This window comes from Lycium barbarum, chromosome 6 (genome assembly GCF_019175385.1).
Source record: "Lycium barbarum isolate Lr01 chromosome 6, ASM1917538v2, whole genome shotgun sequence".
In the NCBI taxonomy this organism is placed as follows: Eukaryota; Viridiplantae; Streptophyta; class Magnoliopsida; order Solanales; family Solanaceae; genus Lycium; species Lycium barbarum.
In genome coordinates, this window is record NC_083342.1 from 3,361,581 (window position 1) to 3,374,424 (window position 12,844).

General features: G+C 29.7%; 1 protein-coding gene across 1 annotated transcript; it reads left to right on the forward strand.

The window, feature by feature from the left end:
- Window positions 1-3,601: 3,601 nt before the first annotated feature.
- Window positions 3,602-11,590, forward strand: LOC132600493 (serine carboxypeptidase-like 51). Its single transcript, XM_060313702.1, has 13 exons — window positions 3,602-3,944; window positions 4,404-4,498; window positions 4,628-4,735; window positions 5,436-5,676; window positions 6,375-6,418; window positions 6,530-6,597; window positions 7,188-7,293; window positions 7,396-7,592; window positions 7,690-7,759; window positions 8,247-8,297; window positions 8,459-8,511; window positions 9,078-9,210; window positions 11,263-11,590. The coding sequence occupies exons 1-13, from the start codon at window positions 3,797-3,799 to the stop codon at window positions 11,335-11,337; spliced, it is 1,389 nt and encodes a 462-aa protein (XP_060169685.1). The 5' UTR covers window positions 3,602-3,796; the 3' UTR covers window positions 11,338-11,590.
- Window positions 11,591-12,844: the final 1,254 nt, after the last annotated feature.

A 12,844-nucleotide genomic window follows, 5' to 3' on the forward strand; every position in this document is an offset into this window, starting at 1 on the left:
CTATTAATTAAATAACAAGATCCCAAAAAACTGCCCTTGTATTTTGGCTCCAACAAGGAAACAGTGGATACGTTTTGTTTTTTGCATAAATCCAGATTGAAAACTTAAAAAAAAATAAAAAGAGGAAATTGTATAAAAGATCTTTATTCTTAAACAAATTAAGACCAAAGTGGATTAATATAATTGATAAAGCATATGAATCGCACCCATTATTGTAATGCACATGTTAATATTTTCTATATTTGTTAATGACAGGTTGTCCTTGAGAAAATCCAAAAATAAATGGACCTCTCAATGATTTTTTTAGTCTTTTCTTCTTGTAGTAATCGTCTGGCTAAAGATACTTCTCTAACTACCAAAGAAAATTGCTTGCTTTTAAAGAAAGATAAATAATTTACTATAATGACAATTGTTCCCTATTTTAATCTACAATTCTAGTCAAGAATTCAAAAAATCACTTTAGAGTGCTCTTATTAGTCTTTAGTCTTTACTCAAATAGTCAAATGTGTATTATTACGAAATGATCCCAACTCTATCATTTTATTCCGTAACTACTAAAGTACAATATAGTGCATTAAATTCCGATACTACACGAACATATTATCAGCGTATTTTAAAAAATATACAACTTTTGAAATCATTTACATCACGTATCACAATATACAATATTATTCAACATTATACATGGGGGAAAACATTATACACAATGTATCACAGTGATATAAAGTGTATAAAAGCTACATGACGTAATTATTTTCAAAAATAGACATAGAGTCCAACTCATTAATTTCAAAGTTAGTTGGAGATCACGTGGAAAACTCAAAACTCTTTAGCACTTTTTTATATTTAGAATGAGCTAAATGTGAAACTTTTATAACAGCAATTTAATTTTCTTAAAAGAACAAAAGGGCCAGAAAGCAGCCATCAAGTGTTTCGTGTGTACAATGATTAAACACCACTCTTTTTTGAGAAAAAAAGGATCTTTTGAGCTGTTTAAATGGCTAATAAGTATTTATTTGTACTTACAAATATCATTCTTTACTTCTTTTTTTATGATTCACAAATCACAATAAAACACCGCTTTGATATCAAATCTCATTCAATATCTATATGCTGTCATATTAATAAAAAGTTCCTAATCAAAATTTATTCTTTAATAGCTCATCAATCTCCGATTAACTCTTAGAATATATTTAGGAAGACTTGTTGATTTATTATCTTTTGTTGCCTATTTCACTTTCATTTGCTTTTGTACATAAACATTCTTATTGGAACTAAAATTGGACACAAAAAGCAATATAAATTTTCAATCATAATTCTGAAAACTGGTACCACAACAAACATAATTTTTGAGTTCAAATCTCACTCTGGTACCATAAGAAACATAATTTTTGAGTTCAAATCTTAATCTGGTACCATAACAAACATAATTTTTGAGTTCAAATCTCACCCTCATTATTTAATATATATAAAAGAAAAAGAATTAACATGCTTGGCCCAAAAAAAAAAAAAAGTTAGACTTGCGGTTTACGATTGGTTTTCAAAATATAATTAAATAATTAAAAGAATGATCTCATCAATTATTTAAGCTTATAAACTAAGCGTTCACACAATTTAACATTTGTTTTGTATATGTTTGTTGACCAATCGACTTGCTTTAATTAAAATGTACAATTGATAATATTCCAAAAAGTTGGCCATGTTGATAAGAAGTTTCCTTTGGCATTTTATCTTGGGAAAAAAAGTTTAAAAAAAAAACAGTATTCCCACTTGCACGTCACTCCATTAAAACATTGACGTACAAAGATAGGATAAAATTGACCCATGAACATATGGCCAGTTGCTTCGTACATCAAATTCCAATACCAATAAATGAAACCCTGAGAATATAATTAATATCATTTCTTCATCTACTGTCCGGACCGACATAGATATATTATATCACTTAATTATATATGCATAATAAATTTTATGATTTGATACAAATATACGCTGTGGGTAAGTATTTATCCTAAAATGTTTGAATGGGAAACAAGAAATAATAATACTTAATGCAATAAGATAGTACTACTATAGTGTGTTTATTGGCCAGTTGCTTTGTACATCAAATTCCAATACCAATAAATGAAACCCTAAGAATATAATTAATATTATTTCTTCATCTACTGTCAGTACAGATCATAGATATATTGAAAAATAAACACACTATAGTAGTACTATCTTATTGTATTATTTTTATTTCTTGTTTCCCATTCAATACGGTACACATTTTAGGATAAATGCTTATCCGCATCATATATTTGTATCAAATCATAAAATTTATTATGCATAATTAAGTGATTTAATGAGATGATAATACATACAGAGTATTAATTAACTACTATTAGTGTTAAAAATTATATGTGCAAGCACATATCATGCATTTATTAATTTAGAATATAAATACCATGTGCGGATAGGTTTTTACCCGCATTTTAGGGTCTTGATTAATTGGAATTGCACTTCGTAAAGTCCACTAAAGAGAAAAAACTTTCTACATGAATTTTTTTCGTTCTCATGACTCGAATATGAGACATATGATTGATGGCAGAGTGATCCCTCCCATTCACGCAAGCCACAATCCTTAGTGGTTGTTTGGTTCAGAATAGGGATATTTCGAGTTATAACCCCACATCTTATATGAAAGTAGATAATTCCATTGGTGTAAGATTTTTAACAATTTTAGGTAATACCAACAATCAAATATAGAAAAAAATGTCCAAATTGTATGCCGGAATTAGTATCCTAGTCTCATTAACCAAATAACCTTTAATGGGTAGTTTGGTTTCAAAATTAAGTTATGTCCGGATTATAATTCTAGTACTATAATCGAAATAGATAATCTCATCTTTTATAAGAGATAGATAATTCTCGATTTTGGTATAATTTTAGCTACACACAATCAAATACTGCGTACAAAGTAGGGTAAGGTCTGCCTACCCTCTACCCTCTCCAAATCTCACCCGATGGATTATACTGTGTATGTTGTTGTTCTTGTTATTATTGTTGTACAATCAAATACTGGACAATATAATCCCAAATTTTAGATAACCCCTAATTTCCTGCAACCAAACGGCCCTTAGAGCTCGTTTGGTAGGAGGTTTTAGCTAAAATAGTCATGGTATTAGATGTGATATTATTTTATACCATGTTTGGTTGATATTTTGGGGCATGTATAACTAATACATCGATGATTTAATACACCAAAGGGTATATTATCTTATCCCACCACCACCCAGGGATAACTTATCCATGGATAAAAACTAAAATGACAAAATTAGCCTTGTTTTATTCAAAGAAACCTATAAAGACCAAGCATCCAAGGGTGTAATTGTAACAAATTATTCTTAAGTTTTAAAAATAAATAAATATTCAAATGGTATCTTTTGTGTCCAATTTTAGTGCAATGAATCAAACACCCAATAAAAATAATTCCTGTATTACTTATCCCTACATTACTAATCTCTGCGCTATTTATCCATGCATAACTTGTCTTTGAACCAAACAACCCCTTAGTGGTTTATTTATTGGATTATTATACAACTGAACTCTCTTACTGTAAGGTGTAAAGTCAAATATCCAGTCTCATTTTCCCCTTTACTACTGCCACTTTTTTTGTTATTTCAGTTAAAGAGACACAACAAAACACGGTTTATATAAAGGCATTTTCATCAATCATCAAATTCTCAATTCTCTGTCACACAATTTTTTTTTTTTTTCATCTCTTCATTCTCTCTGAATTCCATTTTTCAAGAAAATGGAATTGAAAAAATCCATTTGTGTTTTTTCTCTTCTTGTTCCTCTGTTGTTCTTGGTTCCACATTTTCATGGAGGAATAAGAACAGCCATTGCTGCCAGAAATCAAGATTCTTCAGAATCATGGGGTTATGTTGAAGTTAGACGAAGTAAGACTCTCTTTTTTGGGATCTTTACGTAAATATAGTCGGTCGAATTTAGTGTTTACTTTTTCTAGCTGATATACACAGAGGTGGAGAGAGAGTATTGGTCAGACGAACCTGGTAACTTTTATTTAGATCTTGTATTTATATTAGGTGATCCATTAAATATGTATATATATTTAATTACCAACTCAGTAACTATGATGACTTAGTTTCCATAGTAAATTCAGAACCCATAGTCTATACATTGATTATACAGGGTTATACACATCTTATATATTGATGATACGTATATTATATATCTAACGGTTATTTTTAGTTTAAGGTGTTGAGTCTACGGTTATTTAGGTTAACTCTTCATTTATTTATTTTTTGTCTAATTTGCTATTATGAACTTGAGGAGTTTTTTTTTTCTTTTCTTTTAAGTGTGTGGGAATTGTCATTAAATATTAAATTTTTTTGCAGAAGCTCACATGTTCTGGTGGTACTACAAAAGTCCATACAGGGTTGAAGATCCAAATAAGCCATGGCCAATAATTCTATGGTTACAGGGTGGACCTGTAAGTGGTGCACTATTATAGAATGTTAAAGAAATATTGCATTTTTGTTTTTTTTAATTAATATTTGCTATTAATGCCCTGCATTTCCTTTGGTAACAATGTTCTTGGGATTACAATTAATGTTTATAGGGAGCATCAGGAGTTGGAATTGGTAACTTTGAAGAAGTTGGGCCATTGGACACTAATCTCAAACCTAGGAATTCAACTTGGTTGAAGAAAGCTGATCTTCTTTTTGTAGTAAGTGCCACTCAACCTTTTTTTCCCTTCCTTTTTTTGCCCGTAATCAGTGGCGGAGGCCGAATTTTTCATCGAATGGTTCAACATTTATTATATCACATTTTTTTTCCGACGATGAACCCCCTTCCGTCTCTCTAGTTTCATCGTTGTATTGAACCTTTAAGGATAGAACCGGATCTCGTAGGGGTTTGGGAGGTTCAACTTAACTCATTATTTGTAATACTCCGTTGGTCAATACTTTTGAGTCAAAAGGTAACTGACGGTTTTTGGCTTTCTTCGCTTCCTGCAACTGTAATCACATGTCATTCCAATTATTTCATTCATAAATATTTTTTTATTTCAAAATAAATATACACTCTGAAAAAGTAATGTAGAAACTTCCATTCTAGAAATGGGAGGCGGGATCGAACTATGTATACATACAATGGCAGAGCTAGGGGTAGAAGGGGGTTCATTAGAAAATTATATTGTACATACAAGGTTAATATATATTTTTATGTATATAAAGTAAATGTTGAATTTTTTAGTTTTTTCATGTTTTTACTTCTTAATATTTTGAATTATTTCATTGAAAATTCTGGTTTCGCCATTGTATACATATATAAACAAAATTAAAAATATACATATCTATTGATTTTACATCATGATCAAGGCTTTTTGTTAGTTTTTCTTTTTTTCTTTTTTTTGGTGGTAAATATAGGACAATCCAGTTGGAGTAGGATATAGTTTTGTGGAGGACAAGAAGTTATTTGTGAAGACAGATGTGGAGGCAGCAACAGATTTGACCACATTGTTGATTGAAATTTTCAATAGAAATCAGACTCTTCAACAGAGTCCTCTATATATAGTAGCAGAGTCCTATGGAGGAAAATTTGCTGTTACTCTTGCACTTTCAGCCCTTAAAGCCATTGAGTCTGGCAAATTGAAGCTCAAACTTGGAGGTATAGTAATACTATTTTACCTTCATTTTAAGTTCTAAATGCTGTAAAAATATTTATACAATTAAATCACACGTAAAGTAATTATAGATAAATATAAACATTATTTGATGACGTGGTTAAAATGGTTAATAGCACTGTTGGTCCCTTATTAGTGAATTATAATTTCTGTTCTTATGATATCTCACTAAGCTCTTCTAACCTTTGATTAATCGAAACGTGCATTCTTAATATTTTTGCTTGTGAATAATGAATATTCAAAAGTTTACCAAAAAATTTATTTGTTCCAGCACTTAATTTACTTATGTGTATGTGTTAGATTTGTATAGTTACTTCATTTTAACCGTAATATAATTCTAAACATAGTCCAAATATTACACATTCATATATAAGAGGACCAAACTCAAATATTTTAATTATTTGAAGGTTAATGTGTTGAGTCATATATCACAACGACTAAATAAAAAAGTATCAATAACTAAAGGACTAAAAATACAATGTCCCTATATAAAATGGTAATTAACATGTTATCACATATTAATATTTACACTGTCAATAAATAGAACTTAATTTTTTTAACCTTTTGGAGAATACAATAATCCTACAAGGGTCATATTGAATTTGCTAGAACATATTTATTTAAAATTTTATATATCAAGATATGGCTATCTTGTGAATATATCTGCTGTTGTAAATACTAGGAGTGGCATTGGGTGATAGCTGGATCTCACCTGAAGATTTTGTGGTATGGAATTTTGAATTTATTGCTACATTTATCAACTTTATTTCATTCCTTTGAAGTAAAGATAAACCTTGAATTGTCCTTTTATCTTATATTTCTTTTTTTGATATGTAGTTTTCATGGGGCCCTCTTCTGAAAGATGTGTCAAGACTTGATGGAAATGGCCTGCAAAAATCAAACAGGTCCATGTTTTGAACTATACATAATTAAAATAAAAAACAGACATGTCAAGGATGGAATCATCCTTAATTAGAGATTTTCGGTTCAAACCTTGAGGGAAAAAAAAAAAAAAACTTAATACTCCCTCCGTTTCAAAATAAATAAAATTTAAGGGTATTGCACACCTCTTTAAAAATTTAGTTAAAGACACTAATTAAAGGATAATTTTGTCAATATTTCCGTTTTATTTCTTCCCAAACTTTTCTTAAAACAAGAGATAGTCAATGTTGAGATTTTTGGAAGACTCACTAAAGAAAAGAGTAGTTTTGGAACAAAATTAATTAATACATTTTTGAACTTTGAAAAATTCATTATTTGAACAATAAAAAAAGTGTCAAACATTGATTTATATTGGAATGGAGGGAGTAGTGTTTACCCTTTAAAGAACCTTATTTAGCGCGAATTCAGATTAATTGAAATCCTAAAACAGGTATCGAACATCAGTGGCAAACCCCCCAAAACAAAATCAACATCTTAATTTCCTCTTGGTTTTTGCCTTGAATTTCAGTTCCAATCATCTGATAATCCTTTTTTTTTTTTTGAAATAAAACAGTGTAGCTGAAAAAATAAAGCAGCAAATTGATGCTGGCCAATTTAAAGCTGCAACAGATTCATGGAGAGAATTAGAAGAAGTCATAAGCGATAACAGTAATTCAGTGGTACATTATTTTATCTCATAAGTGATCTGATTGTGTAAATATATATTTTGTTATTATCAGTGCGTATAACTCAAAAACACTTATTAATTAAATTAATTGCAGGATTTCTACAATTTCATGTTGGATTCAGGAATGGACCCTCTAGCTTTAAAATCTTCTGGATTATCACAAACAATTTCAATGAGATATTCAAGATACTTACAATCCTCTAGAATTACTCCTGGTAGTGATGGTGATCTTGATAGTTTAATGAATGATGCTATCAAAAAGAAATTGAAAATTATTCCACAAAATGTTAGGTAATTTCTATTTATTAATTTTTAAAATTGTACCATATTTATTGGTTACTTCTTAAAAGAAAAAAGAAAAAAGGATTAAGTAATTTTGTTTTGGCAGATGGGGAGGGCAGTCTGATTCTGTTTTTACTGCCCTATATGGCGATTTTATGAAGCCAAGAATCAATGAGGTTAGTTGATTTACGTATTGTTAACACAAAGGTTTTTCAGGCCTCTGTAATTAAAAAATATTCATTGTCATGGAATTTTAATTTCTACTAATGAAATTTGAGGAATTATCACGGAATGTTATCTGAAAATTTTGATACTCCATGACATCGACTATTTTTCAGATAGAAGGCCAAAAAGTAGTCAGTATGCACCATTTCTACTAATAATTTGACACTGAAACATGCTAATTTCATTTTATGAGGGAAATAAAAAATTATAAAAGAAAAAAATTTAGGAATTTAACCATTTCAGTTTGAATTTCTATAATAGCTTAGAAGCCTTTCTTGACTTTTACGCCCAGCAGCATTCAAATTGGATACTTATTCCTTTTTTTCCTTCTGTAAAACCTCTATGATATTAAAAGTTGCCATGATAGCTCCAAAATTATTTTATTCGATGTTTGTGAAATTTTGAAAATTTAAACATTTTTTTTTGTGTAATGTGCAGGTTGATGAACTATTGGCCAAAGGAGTGAATGTGACTGTGTATAATGGGCAAGTAAGTTCCTTCTTCATAAATAGTTAAATTGACCCCCTTTCTTTTATTTTCTTGCATGATAATTAAAAGTGAAATTTAGGAAGAAAATAGATATTTCAAATATGTTCTTTATTTGGTCTTATAATTTGTTAATTATTTTTTCGAAAAATTGGTTATTGCAGCTTGATGTCATTTGTGCCACTAAGGGAACAGAAGCATGGGTTGAAAAACTAAAGTAAGCAATAATTTTCTAACTATTTTTTTATTTTTATTTTTTGGCAAAAAATTCATTGATGCCATCCTTGTCTCTAACTGTTTCACGTCCATATTATCGGTCTTTAAGATTTCCTACACTTTCCAAAAAATATACTCCTCCATTTTAATAGTCTTAATCATTAAACTATTTATTTTAATTATTCTATATGTTTCCCTTCAATGTCTCACACTTAATTAACGACCCACTAATTCTGAAATAGTAAGGATTGGATTAAGAAGAAACAAAATAGTAGTAATAAATAACTTCTTTGTTTTTCTAAAGCGTTAAATATTTTGAATCAAATTTAGTTTGCAAAAACGATTAATATGTGGGACCAGGGTAATAGTATAAAGCTTAAAATTGGATTTTTCTGTACGAATTTGAATTAGTCGAGTTTCAAAACGAATATCAAATACCACACGAAGAACCTAAAGAAGTGTATAATTTTTGTCTTTTACCTAGTGTGTCCTCTTGTTTGAATTATTATTCCACTTCCATATGTTTGAATGGTCATTTTCTCATTCATGATAATATCCAAATGGCAGGTGGGAAGGTCTGAAAACTTTCTTGAACATGGAAAGAAATCCAATTTATTGTAAAGGTGACAAAGGTACTAAAGCTTTCACTAAATCATACAAGAACTTCCACTTCTACTGGATTCTTGGAGCTGGCCATTTTGTAAGTCAAATTTTTATGACATGTGTGTTTATTTCCACTTCTTGTTTCTCTCAATCTTATCATGCCTTTTCGTATCAATTTATGTGACATTATCTGACTAGATGCAAAAATTAAAAAAATAAAAATGGCAAAATGATAATGTTAAAGTTAATTATTTTAAAATATAAATGTGATACTCCCTTCGACCCAACTTACGTAAAGGTGTTTGATTAGGTACAAAATTTAAGAGAAAAATAACTTTTGAAACTTGTGATAAATCATCTCATTAATGGTAAAATGAGAAGTTTAAAAGTGAAATGTTACCAAATATAGAAAAATATCAAATTTTTTGGTACTGATTGAAAAGAAAAAAAATATCATAGATTGAGAGAAATTATTCTTTTGAGACAGATTAAAAAAAGTCTGAATGTAAGAGCAATTGCACGTTAGTACACTTGAAAGTCTATTTAATATTACCTAGGAACACAAGGATAACTAGTGTGACAGTCTTGGTAGTTCAATATGATAAGTAAAATACTAATATCTATTGAAATGTCCCTTTCTCATCCCCTCAATATCTCTTGTGACCACACAACATTTAATTGTATTGTATCACAAGTTCCCTCCTACTTTCCATGGTAGTGTCAATCAAGTAGTACCTAACTTAGAGGTGGTTAAGTGTTAAAAGTAGCATGTCCGCTTGGAAAAACAAGTTTTTAAATTTTGAAAACATAATATGTTCGAAGGTCAGTATCTACTTATGAATTTTACCCTGAGATTTGAGTCTTTTTTATGCTTTTAAATTTCGAACACATACAAATTAAGACACTTAAAATAAATAATACAATGTCAATAAATAGTAATGTATGTGATGATAAGTAGAAAGAATGTGAATTACTCATGACTTGAGTGCATGAAAATATTTTATGAACCAGAGGTCTCAGATTCAGTCCTCCTGACTCCCTGAGTACGGGATCCCCTGTGTTAGGGAGCGTTTTGTTCCTCTTGTGGGACTTTCCGGCACAAATTCGAATTTAATCAGGTCCAATGCGAAATACTGGACACATGGTATGAAACCAAAAAAAAACAAAAGATTTCCTGAACCAAATTTAAAGGACTATCATGTCAGAATATATATATATATATATATATATATATATATATATATATATATATTAGTACTAAGTTTACCCGTGAGAGTGAATTTCATGGAGGGATTCTCATTGTTCTTGTCCCTATAAGGACTTTTCTTCCCCTTAGTATTAAGTTTACCCGTGAGAGTGAATTTCATGGAGGGATTCTCATTGTTCTGGTCCCTATAAGGACCTTTCTTTCCCTTCTTGACTTACTTTTCTTAAATAGTTTTTTTTTTCCCTATCAAATTACTTTTTCCTTTTTATTTTATGTGACATACTATGGCTCAACAAGTTTAACAATAGTTTGATTCGGCATAAAGTCATGGAGGAAATAGGATTCTCATTGTTCTTGTCCCTGTAAGGACTTTTCTTCCCCTTCTTGACTTACTTTTCTTAAATAGTTTTTTCCCCTATCAATTTTCTTAAATAGTTTTTTTCCCTATCAATTTTCTTAAATAGTTTTTTTCCCTATCAAATTACTTTTTCCTTTTTATTTTATGTGACATACTATGACTCAACATAAAGTTTAACAACAGTTTGATTCGACATAAAGTTTATGAAAGAATGAAGAGAAAAAGTTAAACTTGTAATTTTAAATATACCATAATATATCGAAACTTGAACTCTTAACTTCTCCTGATTTTCATCTCACTTTAATTATACCATAATATGTCGAAATTTGAACTCTAACTTGCAGTGGTTTTCATCTCACGTCATTATTTAATAGGCAGGGTGCTTGCATACTATTTTGAAAAAAGAAAAGAAAAGCAATGGTTGTCCTCCATCCAAAGTTATGATTTATTGTACTATACATGCGACATGGATTAAATTTATATACTCTTGTATTTACATGCACTTATTTGTAGTAGACGTTTGTACTAGAATATATAGAAATATGTGTCAAAATAATTATATTTTATTTTTTATGTGGAAGCAGGTTCCAGTTGATCAACCTTGTGTGGCATTAGATATGGTTGCTAGCATCACGCAATCACCAGCTGTTTCAAAATGAATATTAATTATATACACATTTGCAGAGCAAATGGTTTGTTAGATTTGTACGAAAGCAGAAAAAAAAATATTCAACAATTAAAGTTGAACAATAACCATAGGAAGGAAGATGTAACAAAAGAAAAGAGAAAAAAAAATAACTACTATGTTTCAGGGATTGCATTTGTATTAAGAAATTGATCATTTTTTCTTTCAAGATAGTGTTATTTCTTGTATAGTTACATCTAATTTGAAGTGGTCTTTCGTTTATTTAATTTCTCCGTTGGTTCACCATATTCATGTATGTTCTTTTTGCTCACCGTAATTATCTTAATGTTTGCATTTACAATAATAAGATTGATGAGTTAATTGTTTAGATGGTCATCCAAGTTATGCAAATAATTTATTAAAGTTATTTTAGGATAACAAAATTATTTAATTAATACTTTTATACAAAAAATAAAAGGCACTACAAAAGTTCCGTTCTCTCTCGAGTTGACATATTATGTCACATCTGGATTAAAAAAACAAAAAGACATTTCATGTCATATTAAACTTTATTTTTAATGAAAAAAACTCATTTAGCTCATGTCCCTCATATCCCTTATGCCTATTAGAAATGACCCGATAAAAAAGATTTGTGGTCAAATCGTTGATAATCACCGGAAGGCCAATCAGCAATAAGACCATAAATCTTGACCATCACCATAACTTATTGTTAAGACAAGTTTCCTAGCAACTCGCTAGGATTTTGCTCCCAATTCCAACAAAAAGATTTTTTCCACACAATTTTTTAACGAAATCAAAATTAAAAGTACCATCGAAAAATTGATTTTTTGTGCAAATCACCCAATAAGGAGTCATATTATTTGAACTTTGACCATCGGTTCTTGCTGTTCATCCTAATTATTGAAGCTTCTTTTGCATCATCAAGATCCTCCTATGCCCACATAAACTTCAATAGCACTGTATTCTTAGAATTAGTTGCAAGAAAACCTACATCACTAAAAATAATTCTATTAAACCATATCTACGTTGTTATATCAAGTGTGCTAACTGTTGAGATAAAGCAGCAATTTTCAATGCTGTTACTTTGGCTAACATTAAGAAGATCCGTGAAAATTGATGCACTTCACAGAAATAGGTATTGCATTTAAACAATAATTTTATATAGTTGGTAGACGAATTGTTTACTAGTCCAATACTAACTTTGGATATAGAAATAACTGCTTATTGAAAAATGAAAAGTATCTTTGCACTAGATGCATGCTAAGTACAATTAAGATATTTGGAATTCATGCTTACTATCTGATTGCTTGTTTATTATCTTCTTTGTACACAAAGTAGTTTTCTATCATGAAGCCAGGTTTGAAGTGGTTGAAGGATTCGAGCCTGAAATCAAAGCTCAGGCCTATAAAAAATCTCTTAGTTTAATAGTCCCAAACTTTCGACCTACACAAAAATGTCTCAAGTTTTGAACTGTCAAGTCAAACTTATGTCTGACATTTAAGATTGACAGGCCAAACTTT

Coding starts and splice junctions, on each gene's coding strand:
- LOC132600493 (XM_060313702.1), top strand. CDS start 3,797: ATGGAATTGAAAAAATCCATTTGTGTTTTTTCTCTTCTTGTTCCTCTG. Junction 5,677..6,374: donor ATTGAAGCTCAAACTTGGAG/GTATAGTAATAC, acceptor TGTAAATACTAG/GAGTGGCATTGGGTGATAGC. Junction 6,598..7,187: donor GGCCTGCAAAAATCAAACAG/GTCCATGTTTTG, acceptor GAAATAAAACAG/TGTAGCTGAAAAAATAAAGC.